Source organism: Chelonia mydas, chromosome 3, assembly GCF_015237465.2.
Source record: "Chelonia mydas isolate rCheMyd1 chromosome 3, rCheMyd1.pri.v2, whole genome shotgun sequence".
NCBI lineage: Eukaryota > Metazoa > Chordata > Testudines > Cheloniidae > Chelonia > Chelonia mydas.
This window is the reverse complement of record NC_057851.1, coordinates 109916780-109933853: the sequence shown is the minus strand read 5'-3', so window position 1 is coordinate 109933853 and position 17074 is coordinate 109916780. Positions and strand designations below refer to the sequence as shown.

General features: G+C 41.5%; 1 protein-coding gene across 5 annotated transcripts in view; it reads right to left on the bottom strand.

Moving 5' to 3' along the window:
• PCMT1 (protein-L-isoaspartate (D-aspartate) O-methyltransferase) overlaps positions 1 to 16838 on the bottom strand; it is a 52446-nt gene extending 35608 nt beyond the window's left edge. For 3 of the 5 annotated variants that reach the window (XR_005224752.2, XM_037894970.2, XM_043543134.1), the window contains exon 1: positions 16567 to 16767. Coding sequence is in view for 4 of the 5 variants with exons in the window: in XM_037894970.2 (XP_037750898.1) it covers positions 16567 to 16621 (55 nt within the window). In the remaining variant the exon portion in view is untranslated. Of the gene's footprint in view, positions 1 to 16566 lie in introns of all 5 variants that reach the window. The other 2 variants (XM_037894969.2, XM_043543133.1) reach the window with 2 other exon arrangements.
• Positions 16839 to 17074: the final 236 nt, after the last annotated feature.

Genomic DNA, 17074 nt, shown 5'->3' with positions numbered 1-17074 from the left:
TGAATTAGACAACTCCATCACTGCATGGGTATTGAGGAGCTTCTGAGATATAAGGTACATGAGTGCACAGGAAAAATCCCAAATATTGATTTCGTGTTTGAGATTGTAATTTAGAGAAAGTAGGGCTAAGGTCACCAGCTAAATAAAACTATTTTAATTAAAAAATGATGGAATGTTAGCAAGTTTGCTGCAGCCACCTACACGGATATGCACATGCACTCAAAGGGTTAACTGCTACAAACTAGAAATATATTCTACATTTCTTCAGCACCTTCCATTCAGGGGAATCTCAAAAATGCTCTATGAATGTTAGTTATGTGAAGCCTGATTATTTTATTCTCAATTTATAAATGGAAAATCTGACCTTTCGTAAGTGACATGCCCAAATTCAGACAGTATGCAGGAGAACAAGGAATAGCAATTAGATCTCCTTGACACAAACTGCTTGATTTAACTACTAGATAATGCTCCCTCTTGATAAATATTTTGATCTGAATTATAAAAAGGAACACTGATTTATATAATGGCCTGCAATTCCTCAACAGAATGCTACTCCATTTTTCAAATGGTATCCACTGTACAGTATTATAATTAGCGCAGGCTAACATGTCAAAAGATTTTATTAATCACCAGGTAATAGTAGCAGAAGGTTTGGGGAGAAATATGCCACAGTATTAATAATTAAGAAAAAACAAGTTTTGGTTTTATAACAATCTTGAGTTTTTGAAGGTATCACAGATTTCCCTTTCTTGAGGCTCCAGGCTCACAGTAAGAGAAAGGCAGAAGCTCTAACGTTTTTGGCCCTTTCAGGGTGTGCCGACGCTGCTGTATGGAGCATGCCTCCCAGCCCCAGCAGACAGACTTGTGCTGACTTTGATCAACGTAGTGAGCTAAAAACAGTGTGGACATGGCCGTTCTGGCCACAACTCGAACTAGCCATCAGACTTCAAGCCTGCCCATCCCTCTGAGTCAGAGCACAGGTGCCTAGCCTGAGCTGCAACATCCACCTGCTATTTTTAGCTCAGAGATTTGAGCAAAGAGACCTCAAGTCTGTCTACTCGGGCTGGGAGGCATGCTCTCAGTTGCAGTATCTCTGAAATACTGAAACGTCAACGCAAGCACCCATTGTTCACCCACAAGGTGACCAACTCCCGGTACCTTAGTTCCGTCTAGAACAATCCCTGCCAGTTTCTGAATCACTCAGGAAGCAAAGAACTCCCATAAAATCCATTAGTAAAAGCATATACAATAAGAACACTTTTTCCAAGACAAGTTATCCCCAAGTACAAACAAGCAAGGCCACTAAAAATATCAACTCAAAATAAAACATCCAAATCTTGAGAGCAAACTGGTAGATAGATGACAGGGAAATAAATGCTGCATGAAAATATATTCAAAGTAACTCTCCTATTTAAAGATACCGCACACAGGATTTCAGCTCCTGGAAAGTTAAGAGATGAGAATTAAAAGAGTTAAGAATACTAGCAGTGAAAACACTAGAGACAGAAAAAGATACTTGATGTAGAACAGATTTTGATCTTTGGTGAACTAGTGAGATGCCAGGGGAATCAAACAGACACAAAGCAATTCAGATTTCAGAGTAGCAGCCGTGTTAGTCTGTATTCGCAAAAAGAAAAGGAGTACTTGTGGCACCTTAGAGACTAACAAATTTATTTGAGCATAAGCTTTCGTGAGCTACAGCTCACTTCATCGGATGCATTCAGTGAAAAATACAGTGGGAAGATTTATATACACAGAGAACATGAAACAATGGGTGTTACCATACACACTGTAAGGAGAGTGATCACTTAAGATGAGCTAATACCAGCAGGAGAGCGGGGGAAGAGAAAACCTTTTGTAGTGATAATCAAGGTGGGCCATTTCCAGCACTTGACAAGAACATGTGGGGGGGGGGGGGGGAGGGAATAATCACGGGGAAAAAAAGTTTTACTTTGTGTAATGACCCATCCACTCCCAGTCTCTATTCAAGCCTAAGTTAATTGTATCCAGTTTGCAAATTAATTCCAATTCAGCAGTCTCTCGTTGGAGTCTGGTTTTTGACGTTTTTTTGTTGAAGAATTGCTACTTTTAGGTCTCTAATCGAGTGACCAGAGAGACTGAAGTGTTCTCCGACTGCTTTTTGAATGTTATAATTCTTGACATCTGATTTGTGTCCATTTATTCTTTTACGTAGAGACTGTCCAGTTTGACCAACGTACATGGCAGAGGGGCATTGCTGGCACATGATGGCGTATATCACATTGGTGGATGTGCAGGTGAACGAGCCTCTGATAGCGTGGCTGATGTGATTAGGCCCTATGATGGTGTCCCCTGAATAGATATGTGGATACAATTGGCAACGGGCTTTGTTGCAAGGATAGGTTCCTGGGTTAGTGGTTCTGTTGTGTGGTGTGTGCTTGCTGGTGAGTATTTGCTTCAGGTTGGGGGGCTGTCTGTAAGCAAGGACTGGCCTGTCTCCCAAGATCTGTGAGAGAGTGATGGTCGTCCTTCAGGATAGGTTGTAAATCCTTGATGATGTGTTGGAGAGGTCTTAGTTGGGGGCTGAAGGTGATGGCTAGTGGTGTTCTGTTATTTTCTTTGTTGGGCCTGTCCGCTAGTAGGTGACTTCTGGGTACTCTTCTGGCTCTGTCAATCTGTTTCTTCACTTCAGCAAGTGGGTATTGTAGTTGTAAGAATGCTTGATAGAGATCTTGTAGGTGTTTGTCTCTGTCTGAGGGATTGGAGCAAATGTGGTTGTATCGTAGAGTTTGGCTGTAGAGAATGGATCGTGTGGGGTGATCTGGGTGAAAGCTGGAGGCATGTAGGTAGGAATAGCGGTCAGTAGGTTTCCGGTATAGGGTGGTGTTTATGTGACCATCTCTTATTAGCACCATAGTGTCCAGGAAGTGGATCTCTTGTGTGGACTGCTCCAGGCTGAGGTTGATGGTAGGATGGAAATTGTTGAAATCATGGTGGAATTCCTCAAGGGCTTCTTTGCCATGAGTCCAGATGATGAAGATGTCATCAATGTAGCGCAAGAAGAGTAGGGGTGTTAGAGGACAAGAGCTGAGGAAGCATTGTTCTAAGTCAGCCATAAAAGTGTTGGCATACCGTGGGGCCACGCGGGTACCCATAGCAGTGCCGATGATTTGAAGGTATACATTGTCCCCAAATGTGAAATAGTTATGGGTGAGGACAAAGTCACAAAGGTCAGCCACCAGGTTTGCCGTGACATTATCGGGGATACTGTTCCCGACGGCTTGTAGTCCATCTTTGTGTGGAATGTTGGTGTAGAGGGCTTCTACATCCATAGTGGCCAGGGTGGTGTTTTCAGGAAGATTACCGATGGATTGTAGTTTCCTCAGGAAGTCAGTGGTGTCTCGAAGATAGCTGGGAGTGCTGGTAGCGTAGGGCCTGAGGGGGGAGTCTACATAGCCAGACAATCCTGCTGTCAGGTGTCAATGCCTAAGATGATGGGGCATCCAGGATTTCCAGGTTTATGGATCTTGGGTAGCAGATAGAATACCCCAGGTCGGGGTTCCAGGGGTGTGTCTGTGCGGATTTGATCTTGTGCTTTTTCAGGGAGTTTGTTGAGCAACTGCTGTAGTTTCTTTTGGTAACCATCAGTGGGATCAGAGGGTAATGGCTTGCAGAAAGTGGTGTTGGAGAGCTGCTGAGCAGCCTCTTGTTCATATTCCAACCTATTCATGATGACGACAGCACCTCCTTTTTTCAGCCTTTTTGATTATGATGTCAGAGTTGTTTCTGAGGCTGCGGATGGCATTGTGTTCTCCCCAGCTGAGGTTATGGGGCAAGTGATGCTGTTTTTCCACAATTTCAGCCCGTGCATGTCGGCGGAAGCACTCTATGCAGAAGTCCAGTCTGTTGTTTCGACCTTCAGGAGGAGTCCACCTAGAATCCTTCTTTTTGTGGTGTTGGTAGGAAGGTCTCTGTGGATTAGTATGTTGTTCAGAGGTGTGTTGGAAATATTCCTTGAGTCGGAGACGTTGAAAATAGGATTCTAGGTCACCACAGAACTGTATCATGTTCGTGGGGGTGGAGGGGCAGAAGGAGAGGCCCCGAGATAGCCCAGGAGAAGAATCTGTCCTAAGAGTATGGTTGGATAGATTAACTATATTGCTGAGTGGGTTAAGGGAACCACTGTCGTGGGCCCTTGTGGCATGTAGTAGTTTAGATAGTTTAGTGTCCTTTTTCTTTTGTAGAGATGCAAAGCGTGTGTTGTAAATGGCTTGTCTAGTTTTTGTAAAGTATAGCCACGAGGAAGTTTGTGTGGAAGGGTGTTTTTTTTATGAGAGTATCCAGTTTTGAGAGCTCATTCTTAATCTTTCCCTGTTTGCTGTAGAGGATGTTGATCAGGTGGTTCCACAGTTTCTTTGAGAGCGTGTGGCACAAGCTGTCAGCATAGTCTGTGTGGTATGTAGATTGTAGTGGATTTTTTACCTTCAGTCCCTTTGGTATGATGTCCATCTGTCTGCATTTGGAGAGGAAGATGACTGTCTGTATCTGTACGAGTTACACGGCTGCTACTCTGAAACCTGTCATTATGCAAGGCACTGAATTTAGCCGTATGGAGTGGAAATCTATCAACTTCATGAAAAAACTCGTACAGATACAGACAGACTTTTTTTTAAAAATCAATTTTCCCCAAGGAGAGCAATAAAGTTTTCCAGACAAGTCTCTTCAATTTGTACTGAATCTAAGTTTTATTTCAAAAAAGTGTCCTAGCTCTTACAGTTATGAAAAAGAGACTTCTGACCAGAAGTATTTGCTAATGCAGTGCTGTCTTCCTCTGTCTGTGCAGACAGCTCCCATGTGTCTGTTGTTTTTCATAACTTTTTCAAACTGCAAGATGCAGAAAATTGATCAGAATATTGTCATTTTTAATTATGTACAGAATCCTGTGAGCAGCCACAAAACTGACAAGAATCAAGTCAGTTTCACTCTACTCCTACTTAGGAAAGCTGGAAACAGAAGCAGAAGACACTGTAATTACTCGCTGAGGAGGAGCAACCAAAAGAAAGGCTAGCTAGAGGGGTTTAGAAAAGTAGTAAAAATATCCTCAGAGCACCCAGAAAACCAAAGGAGAGTAATGTAGATATCCCCCAAATATGACAGCCAGGAGGCTGGCAGAGGGGCAAAGTAACAAAGACACACACAGCATCCTCATAAAAGCCAGAAGACAGGAAGTGGAGAAAAATGCTGCTTTGTAGCTGTAAGTGGGGTGCTGGGGAGCTTCAGTTTCAGACACCTCCTAAGCAAAGCCTGATACAACAGGGAAGGAAAAGGTTTGGCATCTCTTCCAGATCCCTAAACAGTTTCTACCTACTACCCCCCTAGCTTTCATATAGATCTGTGATTAGTAATTTTTTCCCTCCAGCAATGGGTATCAAAACTGTTGCAACCCATGCCTCGATAAAAGCAAGTGAGATACTAATGGAATTAATTCGAAAATGTAAGTGCAATCAAGAGAAATGAGGAGGCAGAAGAAAGAAATGGGAGATGAAAATATGTAGGGGAGCAGGGGAAGAGAGTATGCCAAACTGATCCCCAGGCTTCCTCATATGGAGTATCCCAAGAATGAAGCCTGCTAGCCTGGGTGAAAAACTGCCTGTGCTGCCACGCACCCTCAAATCCACAATTCTGAAATGTATAGTATTTAGAATGTTATGTATTGCATTTATTATTTTTTCTTTGAAAAGTGCAATTACTAAGGCTGGTTGAATAGCAGAAAAATTTTGACTATATACATGAATTAATCAAATATTTTATATATTATTAATTTAACTGGTATTTAGCAAATATTCACTAAATTATATTGAACCAACAAAAGAACTGGACAAATAAAACAAGTTACTCAGATAAAAAAAAGTGAAGTGAAGCCAAGAACAGGAAAGAAGATATAACAAGAGCACAAGATGCATTAGTAGCTTATTTGATTAATGTATTTAATGAATTTCACAGGTGATAAACAAGATAGTAAACTTTTTTTTTCTTCCTATTAGGCCACTCCAAGTAGTAAGTTAACACATTTTAAAAACGTGTAAGTAAGAAGATGACGTTAAATGCAGAACACAACTTTTTCATTCCATTAAATTGGAGGAGTGCAATCTGTTTGTGGCAGCACAAACATTTTTCACTCATGTTAGCAGGCTTAGTCCCTGGGCTAAATGTCAGGTAAAGAATTGGTCTTCATTTTAAGAAAAACCAATGTGTGAAAACTGTACTAGAGAAGCAATTTAACGAGCAACCAAACCATGTGAACTGATAATCAACAGTCAGAGCTGGGAACGGAACTGAACATCTATTTAAGGTGTTTTGCCGCAATATTATCCTGTATAGACCACTTAAAAGTATTAGAATATTTAACAGACAATAATTCAAACAGGACTTTGATAAATTTAAGACCTGTATTATGGTTTACATAACATTGTTTATCTTTTCCCCCACACAAAAAGACAGTGAATTTACCCATTTGCCATCACTGGATGTATATTTTGGAGGATGTAGCTGTTTGGAGAAAAATTTTACTTTGGATTTCAATGAAAATTATGAAGAACTCCTTACTAAGAGGAAAACATGTTCATTTTAAATTGGTCTGATGTTACTTTAACTTGTCTTTCATCAATGGCCAGGGTGGATAAAAATCAAGGATTTAAAAAAAAAAAAATCGGATTTTTTTAATTTAAATAGGATTTTTTTGTTAAAATGCTTTTTGAGGAAAAAACCTAAAGACAGTTTTAATTAAGATACATTATAGCTCAAAAAATATCTCATCATGGAATAGGGATTATAAATTCTAATTCTATAGTATTAGATAATACACTCATGTAATGTTTAAGAAAAAGTTTTATAAATGAGTTCCCATAGTTCATGGATTAGGGACCCAATCTTATGGGGTTCTAGGGGCTTCTGTATAGATTATTTAGGTTAATCTGTCTATCTACCCAATGGGACTCAGTGCTCAGTCTAGAAGATACCATCAGAGATGCTTAGTTTTGCAGTTCTGGACAAGGAGAAGAAGTCTGCAGATAAATGTGAGAAGGGAGGGACAGGCAGTAGAAACAAAAGTGAAACTGTTTGAGCAGCATATTCCAGAAGTCTTGACGTCTTTCTGAGTGTAGCCTTCATTGATTTGAGATCTACCATACACTTCTCTCACTAGAAGGGAAAACCTATAATGGCAGCAGGCCATAAAAGAGACTCAGTTTGGGAATATTTTAATGAAGTTCCTCTACCTCTGGGTAAGACAGGCATACGTGCAAAATGCAAACAGTGCAACAAAAAAATTCAAGGCTTGGCTGCCTGAATGAAACATCATGAGAAGTGTTCCTTCTCAGGAGGAAACTGCACTGAAGATGATGAAAGGAACATGTCTGAACATGCAGGATCTTCAGGTTGGTAAACTTTTTTATTTCATACTTCTTTCTGCCTGTCTTCCTTCTGGACTATTCTTGAATTCTCATGTTTGAGCAAAAAATATAGTTGTTACTCTATGGTACTATCATTTTAGATGCAGTTGTGATAAAACAAATAGCTGAAATAGGCAGATCTTCCTTTTACAATTTCACCTTTAAAGTAGTACTGAGTGTCAGTGAATGCAATGAGTAATACTACATGAGCAGTATGGTAATAATAATTAAATAACTGCATTGACTTGTTTTGTTTAGGAGAATCTATCCTCAACATATAGGATTCTTAAGACTATCCACCTTCAAGATCACCATCATTTTCTATAGTTTCAGAGTTATCTGCCAATGACAGTATTTCAGTCACATCACGTATGTCACATAGCCACAGTATATCACCTGTAGCAAAAATAAATAAATAAATAAAAGATCTCCATCATCCAGAAACAACCATAGATACATTTGTGATAAGAACCAGCGGATTACAAAAAGAAGTAATTGATGAAAAAATTGCCCGGTTTGTTTATGCAACAAACTCTCCTTTGAAAACCCACACTTCATTAACATGGTTCAGTCATTAAGACCAGGATACAGTCCACCCAACAGAACAGATGTCGCAGGAAAATTGTTGGATAAAGTGTATGAAACAGAAATTGAGCAGTGTGCAAAGGGTCTAGAGGATGAAATTGTTAACCTGAGTCTTGATGGGTGGAGCAATGTCCACAATGATCCTGTTGTAAGTGCTTGTGTGACAACAAGAAGGGAATGTCTTCCTTACAGAAACAATTGATACATCAGGAAATGCACACACAGCCAAAGTTCTCAACATTGGGCTTAAGAGAAATGTTGAACACATGCTGAGTACCCTGAAGCCTATTGCTGTAACCCTGAACAAAATGCAGGGAAATAGCTGTTTTATTACTCAGGCTGTTGAAATTTGGAAGGAACTGAGTGAGATCTTAAAAAGAGAAACATGCAATGACAGAGTTAAATTACAAACATTAAAAAAACAAATAGGACAAGCACTATTTCCAGCTTATTTTCTTGCAAATATTCTCAATACTTGGTACCAAGGTCAAACCTTAACTGCTGAAGAAGAGCAGTTGGCTATGACACAGACATCTAGCAATCATCCCTCCATATGGCAACTATAATAAACTTCAGAGCTAAGGGTGAACCATTCAAGAATTATATCTTTGCTGATGATGTTTTAAAGAAAGCCACACCAGTGAACTGGTGGAAGTCACTTGAGCACTTGGATTCAGAGACTGTTGAAGTGATAATCTCACTTTTAACAGCAGCAGCTTCTTCTGCCAGTGTAGAAAGAATATTCTCCTCATTTGGACCAGTTCATTCCAAATTGAGAAATCGTTTGGGACCTGAAAAAAACAGGAAAGCTTGCTTTCCTTTTCCAGATTATGAACAAACAGGAAAATGAAGGTGAAGACTGAGTTAGCTGCAGAAGCCAGTATTTTAAGTTTCTCATGTTGACCTGGCTGACAGAGTCTATTTAATTATTTTTTTTACTTTCATTTAACTATTTTAGTTAAAAACAATTTTAACAAAAACAAACCTGATTTTAAAAAACTTGAATGTTTAACTAAATTCAAAAATTCATATGCTTCATTTGTTAAAATATTATAAATTTGCTGTTGAAGAAAAAAATCCAGAATACATAACGTTGTTGTTTTAGTTAAATAAAATAATTTAAATGTCTGTCTGGTGATGTTCTCCTTCCTTAGAAGTTTTTAAGGTCATGCTTGACAAAGCCCTGGCTGGGATGATTTGATTGGGGATTGGTCCTGCTTTGAGCAGGGGGTTGGACTAGATGACCTCCTGAGGTCCCTTCCAACCCTGATATTCTATGATTCTATGATTCTAATACAGTATGGCAAGAAAATCCTCCAAATATTAATTATTAACCTGTTGAATTGGAGATATTTATGAAGTCATTGAGAGGTGAACTATCTGCTTCAATTACCTTTAGTAAATGAAATAACCAATCATTCATTTTCTGATATAGCTGTAAAACTAATCTGAAAAGTTTTCAAAATAAATCGCTTAAAAATGTATAGTGTGTACCTTCTAAATATGAAACCTACATCTATCTCTGAGTTGTGAAGAATATGTACTAAGGTTATAACAACCAACAAGAATGCACTTTTATGTAGAAATCCAGTATTAAATCGAGTCTTCCTGACTAGTGATTTAAATCAAATCCACCCTGTCAATGGCTGATAAAACCATTAATTTGAAGTTTGGAATTTTCACAAAGTTTTAATATTAACACACCAGGTTCACATTGTTTTTATATACCCATTTTCACGGGTAAGTCACCTGCCATGGAGGCATTTGTAAAATTATTTCCATTTATCAGATTATATTATGGATTAAAGTGGATCTACAGACTAACACAAAAAATAAGCATTATTTCATTGACTTGATCTGACTACAAAGACAGACATTCATTTCATTCTAGTTTACTGATAGTTTGAGCTAATAATTTTTACGTGAGGGAACCAACAAAGGGAAAAAACTGGGTTTATTTTAATTTATGTACAAACATGGTCAAAGATTTTTCACAAAAAAGAAGGGAGAATTCTCTTTGGTTTTACACACTATCTCAGCCCATCCTGGCTAACAGTCATTGATGGAACTACCCTCCATGAACGTATCTAATTCTTTTTTGAACCCTGTTATAGTCTTGGCCTTCAAAACATCCTCTGGCAAAAGAATTCCACAGGTTGACCATGCATTGTGTGAAGAAATACTTCCTTTTGTTTGTTTTAAACCTGCTGCCTATTATTTTCATTTGGTGACTCCTTGTTCTTGTGTTATGAGAAGTAAATAATACTTATTTACTTTCTCCACACCAGTCATGATTTTATAGACCTCTACCATATTCCCCCTTAGTCATCTCTTTTCCCAGCTGAAGAGTCCCAGTCTTATTAATCTCTCCTCTTCAGCTATGGAAGCTGTTTCATACCCCTCACCATTTTTGTTGCCCTTTTCTGTACCTTTTTCAATTCTAATATATCTTTTTTGAGATGGGGCAACCAGATCTACATGCAGTATTCAAGATGTGGGCGTACCATGGATTTATATAGAGGCAATAAGCTATTTTCTGTCTTACCTATCCCAGGGGTGGGCAAACTACAGTCTGGGGCCGCATCCAGCCCTGCAGACGTTTTAATCCAGTCCTCAAGCTCCCACTGGGAACCAGGGTTGGGGGTTTGCCCCGCTCCCCATGTGCTGTGGCTCCACGTGGCTCACGGAAGCAGCAGCATGTCCCCCCTCCAGCTCCTATGCATAGGGTGTGACATTGCACCCCATAATGCTTTATATAAATATGCTTATGAGTGTAAATATGACAAAAGGCTTAAGAGATTACCATAGAAGTCAGGAAATATGTTCAGAAATCTGCCAGCAACTAAGAAGATGGAAGGTTCTTTGCTGAAGAATCCCTACAATGATGAAATTGCTGCTCTCAAAAGACACTGAAATGATTTTAAGTGAGAAACTTCTGAGAAACAAAATCTTCAGATAAGTGATCTTTAGCTTACCTGAGAGCAGAATGACAATTATTTGTGAACAGCCTGCCTATGTTACTGGTAAAAGCATGGGCTGAAAAATCCACTCATTCAGGGAAAGCAGAAATCTCTCTCAAGTGTCATCAGCTACTCCAGAATCTGAGCTTTCATTTCAATTGTATATTTATTAAATTATGTTGATATCTCATAGGGTTATGAAGAAAACCTTCCAAATGTGAACCAGGAGGGAAAGTAACAAGAAGCAAGCAAGCAAAGATATAGAGATCAGTATTGGGCAGAACCCTGAACGCAGGGATGATGCAGCTTGATGAGAGATCAGATGGGAAGCTAGTGGTCGGGATCTGAGAATGTGTGGCGTGGGTTATGGCCTGAACAGCAAGCATGGCAGTGGCATAATGTGGCAAAGAGAAGCAAACAAGGAATATTATTTTTGCGGCGACATATTGTATTGCTTGGAGAGGACAGAAGAGGAAGAAAGTTGAAAAGGAAATTGCAATAACCTAGGTGAGACATGACTAGGGCAGGGACCAATTTTCAGCTGTGGAAATGGTGAAGAGGTGGCGAATTTTGGCAGTGTTGTATATTGTGAAGCAATATGATTTGGCAAGATCCTGGGTATGAAAGACAGGAAGGAAATTAGGATGACCCCAACATTGTAAGCTTGAGCGATTGAGAGGATAGAGGACTTGTTAACAGACTGAGAAAAGTGGAAGAGAACTAGTTCAGAATCCTACAAGGAGCACTCCACCCAAGCAGCAATCAGTGAACTAATATGCAACTCCTCTCCCTTTTTCTAGGATCACTACACACTTAATACACCAGCAAATGAAACGCTAGTTAAAGTTATTTAAGATTGACTAAGTATGTCTATTTCAAAAATATTTTCCATTTACTATAACTTTTCAGTATATTACACTTACTGGGCTTAAGTTGTCCAGGACTGATCTCTGATCAAAGAGGAAATTGCTTTCTGAAAATTTGGGGAAAGCATTTTCAGCTACTTTCAAGTGAGAAAAAACAAATTATTTTAAAAAATTCTAAATGGTTAAAAAATGCATTTCTTAAGTTGGTTCTAGTATTGGAGCTGGGATTCAAACAATGGGGAAAAAACAGCCTTCAATGATAAATGCCTTTGAATGTTCCAGCAAAAATTATTCTCATTTAGTAGAGCTGAAATCAGTTTGTTCACAACCAGCATTTCTGTTGTTTGCTTTTAAAGAAAATCTGAATAACATTTTAAGCAAAAGGTACAGCAAGCTGTCCATGTATCCATGGCACCGTAATAAGTTAGCTGGGCAAAAATTTACAGAAGGTTTACAGTGCATAAGGCACTAGTCTCTGCGAAGTCTCTTGTTCAATTGGTGAGCATCTTTAGATGTACTGTTGTGCACTGAAGATGAGACAGGGTTCTGGGGCCCTCCCCATTTAGTCTGCACCTTCTAAAAGGTATGAAACCAGTGGTTATGTCTACAAACCAGCTGGGAAGCATGATTTCCAGCGTGGGTAAACACACATTCACTAGCTCTGCTCTTGTGCCCTAAAAACAGTGTGGCTGAAGTGGCTCAGGCTAGCCACTCATGTATCATCCTGCCCGATCCCTTGTCTATATACTTGGGCAACTAGCTCAAGCCACCATGGCCACACTGCGTTTTTAGCAAAAACAACAAGGAGTCCTTGTGGCACCTTAGAGACCAAAATTTATTTGGGTATAAGCTTTCGCGGGCTAGAACCCACTTCATCAGATGCATGGATTGGAAAATACAGTAGCAGGTATATTTATACACACATAGTACATGAAAAGATGGGAGTTGCCTTACCAATTGGGGGGTCAGTCTAACAAGACAATTCAATTAACAGTAGAATACCAAGGGAGGAAAAATCACTTTTGTAGTGGTAATGAGGGTGGCCCATTTCAAACAGTTAACAAGAAGGTGTGAGTAACAGCAGGGGGAAATTAGTATGGTTAAATTAGGTTTTGTAATGACTCATCCACTCCCAGTCTTTACTCAGGCCTAATTTGATGGTGTCCAGTTTGCAAATTATTTCCCGTTCTGCAGTTTCACATTGGAGTCTATTTTTGAAGTTTTTTTGTTGAAGAACTGCCACTTTTAAGTCTGTTATTGAGTGACCACAGAGGTTAAAGTGTTCTCCTACTGGTTTTTTTGAATGTTGTAATTCGTGATGTCATATTTGTGTGCACTTATTCTTTTGCGTAGAGACTGTCCGGTTTGGCCAATGTACGTGGCAGAGGGGCACTGCTGGCACATGATGGCATATATCGCATTGGTGCGCTAGCTCAAGCGGAGCTTGCACATGAACGTCTACCTTCACTAGAAATCCCACCTCCAAGCTACTGTGAAGACATACCCAGTAAGACAGGCCTCAGAAAAAATTCTAGCCAGATTCAGTGTGCAAGCACACAAAGCAAAAATCCAAGGACTGATCTCCTACTATAAATGATTAATACCATTATGGGACAATGACAGTTCTATAGTTAAGGTCGCAACTGAGCGAGCAAGCGCATAATTGAATAGTTATACTAACATGTCACGTTTTCTCATGCTAACAGCATGTTCTAACATTTAACTCTTTAAAAAATGATTTAAGAACCAGCTCAGCTACTACACGCTAGCCTGATAGAAAAATATTTTTCTTTTTATTTATCCTAGGATTATATACATGCATAAACCCACAAATTAACTCAACATCAAGTTTATTGGATCATTTGTGTTTTAAAAGGTACATCATTGTATTGATTACAAAGCTATAAAAATAGAAGAATAAAGTTTAAAAAAATACAATACACAGCTGAATTCCTTCACAAATATTAATTTTGAAGCAATGTCTAGAACCCTTTCTTGTGTAGCCTGCATGCATTTTCCTTCACTGCAAATTAGAAAATACACCGAAGTTATTTCTATTAATAAAATGTGTATAATGGAATTAAACTGTATGTGACTCTGCAGATTTTTTTTAAAGTCTGTTTTATCTATGCTAGGTCAATACAATATTAAGACTTATTTTAATTGCTGTTTCCTATTTAGAATGTCTGGCCTCAATCCTGAAGTTGGCTCCACTTAGATCTCTGCACAAGCACAGAGAACAATAAAGTCAATGGCACAGGTCTCATTGCACATAATAGCTTTGAATAAATCATCAACTCTATAATTCAGATTCTCTACAAAAATACTATTTATGTGGTGTTGAATAGATATCTTAATAAAAGCACTGAAAATAAAAGTACAACTTAAATCTCTTTACAGCATATGTACTTTTATATTACTATTATTTCAACTTCTTCAAAGTCGAAGTTTCAAAATCCAGTTTACTCTTTACACTGTTTGACATTTTTGCATTTCTCTCACCTTAGACAAAGCAAGGCAATGAAGTCCATTTCACCTTTAGGTTCTCATATGCTCCTGCAGGGTTTACTGCTTTGTTTTTGAACTGTTTTTAAGGCTTGAAAAATCCATGTCTACCTTTGAAACGCTTCCCAGACAAGCGAGGAGACTATCAACGCTTGGAGAGCCAAAACTCATTTAAAAACATTTTTAGCATTTAGAATTGCAAAGATAACCTTCCAAATGATAACCAAACCTAGTGTTAGCTTACTGCATCAGCAGAAGAGACAGCGCCAGTGCCTCTGTAACTCCTCATAGCCTTCCTAATGTAGCCAGTTTCACAGGCTTTATCCAGAGCTCAGTACTCAGTATGAAACTGAAAATAATCTCAGCACTATACTGCGCTGAATGCAGTATGGGTAAGGTATGAGTAAATTTGGAAGGATTAGATTTTTATCAGTAAATGTCAGTGTGTGTATGGTGAAACTGACGTTTACTAATGGACAAAAAAATATTTCCAGCAATAATCATTGAAGTTTGCAAAGAAGGAAAGGAAGAGAAATGCTGCTTAACAACTTATTAGAGTTTGATTTAAGGATATTTACTTTAGATATTTTGACACATGACGTTGCAAATTTGTGTTTTAATGTTATGAAGCTCTAACTATTGAATCTCAACTTCTATCATTAAATAATTATTGCCTGACAACCCCCATCATTTCCCACAACTGTGAACCTTTACATTGATGAAATTGAAACAGTGTTTAAAAATAAATATATCCATCAAAATTATAAATAAAAATCAAATTCTGCCAAGCCTAACTATGAGCAATGACAAAGGTAAATACTAGAGAAAGGAAAAGGGCTCTGAAATAAAGGAGCTAGGAGATATTACCAAAAACTACATTCTTCCCTCCCCATGAAACAGACTGATTGAAAAACAACCACCCCTGCAGAAACCAGAATTGCAGAAGTAAAACAATGGAGGCAAACTACTAATACAGTTTACAGAAAAAATGTTTTTCTTGGGGCCACCCCTCACCTCCCAATGTTTAGGGGACTCTGGGAGGGAAAAAATCCTTTCCCCTTACAGGTGCTAGGAGAGGGCCACTACAAATGTTATCAATCAAAGGCTAATATGAAAGATGATGGAACTTAAGCCTACCAGGAACTTAACTCCCTGCCTCCTCTCAATTTGGATCACAAACACAAACCAGCCCGCCCTCGGGCTGCAGGTCACTAAAACAGAACCCAGCTGTGGGCATCAGTCCCAACCTTGCCGCACCCAACACAGGAGCAGTGCGAGTCCTGGGAAAAGTGGGAGGGAAACTGCACCTCAGATGGGCACGGGGAGGTGGGGTGACATCAACAGCCACACAGCACTTTCCAGAGGAGCCTATAACCTGGACGGCCCAGTGGCACCAGCTGAGCCCCGCGCTCCCCGAGGAGAAGGGGACTGGAATCCTACCAACGCGTTGCCCTAGATTTCACTTGTGCATCGCGGCCACAACCACTCCCTGCCCCCCCCCGCCACCTCCGCTTCTCTCCAACCCGGCCCGTGCCCCCGGGATTTAAGGGCCACTAAGAGCCACGCGCCAGAGAGCGTCCAGCGACACCGATACAAAGGGACCGTGACACGGTGAAGTAACCGCCCCGCGCAATGGCCTCAGGCCGTTCAACGCTCCCAGCCAGCCTCTCCCCCGCTGTCACTCGGACCCAACGGCTCCCCGCGCTGGCAGCGCCTCCAGCCCCCCGCCGGGGCTGGGTCCGGAGCCACAGCCCACCCCGGCTGCCAGCACGGGGCAGAGCGGAGGGGACACGAGGCGGGCAGCACCGGCAGGCAAGGTGACAGCCGCCGCCGCCGCACGGCACGCCCCCACCCCTGGCGGCTACAGCCTAGGCCGAGCCTGGAGTCGGAGAGGAGCCGCCGCTGCATCCCCAGCAGCCGCCGCCGCCCTCAGGCTGGCTGCGCGGGAACCCACGCGCAGGGGCGGGGCGGTGCTGGTCCCCCACAACACCCATACCCAGAGGCGGCGATGGCCCCGCGCCCTCCGCGGACAACCCACCCCCGGAGCCGGGTTCCTCCCCGGCGCTCCCCGCCCCCGGCCCGCTCAGTGACAGCTGGTCTCTCCCCAGCCCGGGACGGAATGTGACGTGCGTCTTGCCGATGGGCCGGTAACGGCCGGGGAATGGGGTTGGGGCTGTGCGCGCCGGGGCCCCTCCCTCGCCTGGCCGGCCCCAGACTCACTGCGCAGGTTGTGGATGAGCTCGGAGTGGCTGGAGCCTCCTGACTTCCAGGCCATCGCTAGACACACTCTGCGGAGGAGGTAGAGAGCCGCCTTCAGCGCCGCGACTGCGCAGAGAAGCTTGCCAAGGAACGACACAACCTCTAGCGCCGACTCAGGCACCGCCTCCTCCGCAGCCGCGCGCCCGCCGGGGGGAGGGGCCGCGCGCCCACCGCCCCGCGCGCCCGACATTCTCAACGGCCGCCAGCTAGATCTGCGCACGCGCGTCCATAGAAAGGCAGGGAAGAGCTGGGAGGGGTCGAATATCTTTGCTTGGGTGCTGGGGGGGACCGGGGGAAGTAGAAGTCGCAACGTTCTAGCTGCGTCACTGTATCTGTTGCCCACATATAAAATATATCTATAGGAGGGGATCTGTGGGATCTGTCTGGGGAGAGGCTACATGCAGTCGGTTGGAGCTGTCAGAGGCAGTGAGAGCCACAAGCAGAATGCCGCTGCACAGCCACACCTCGG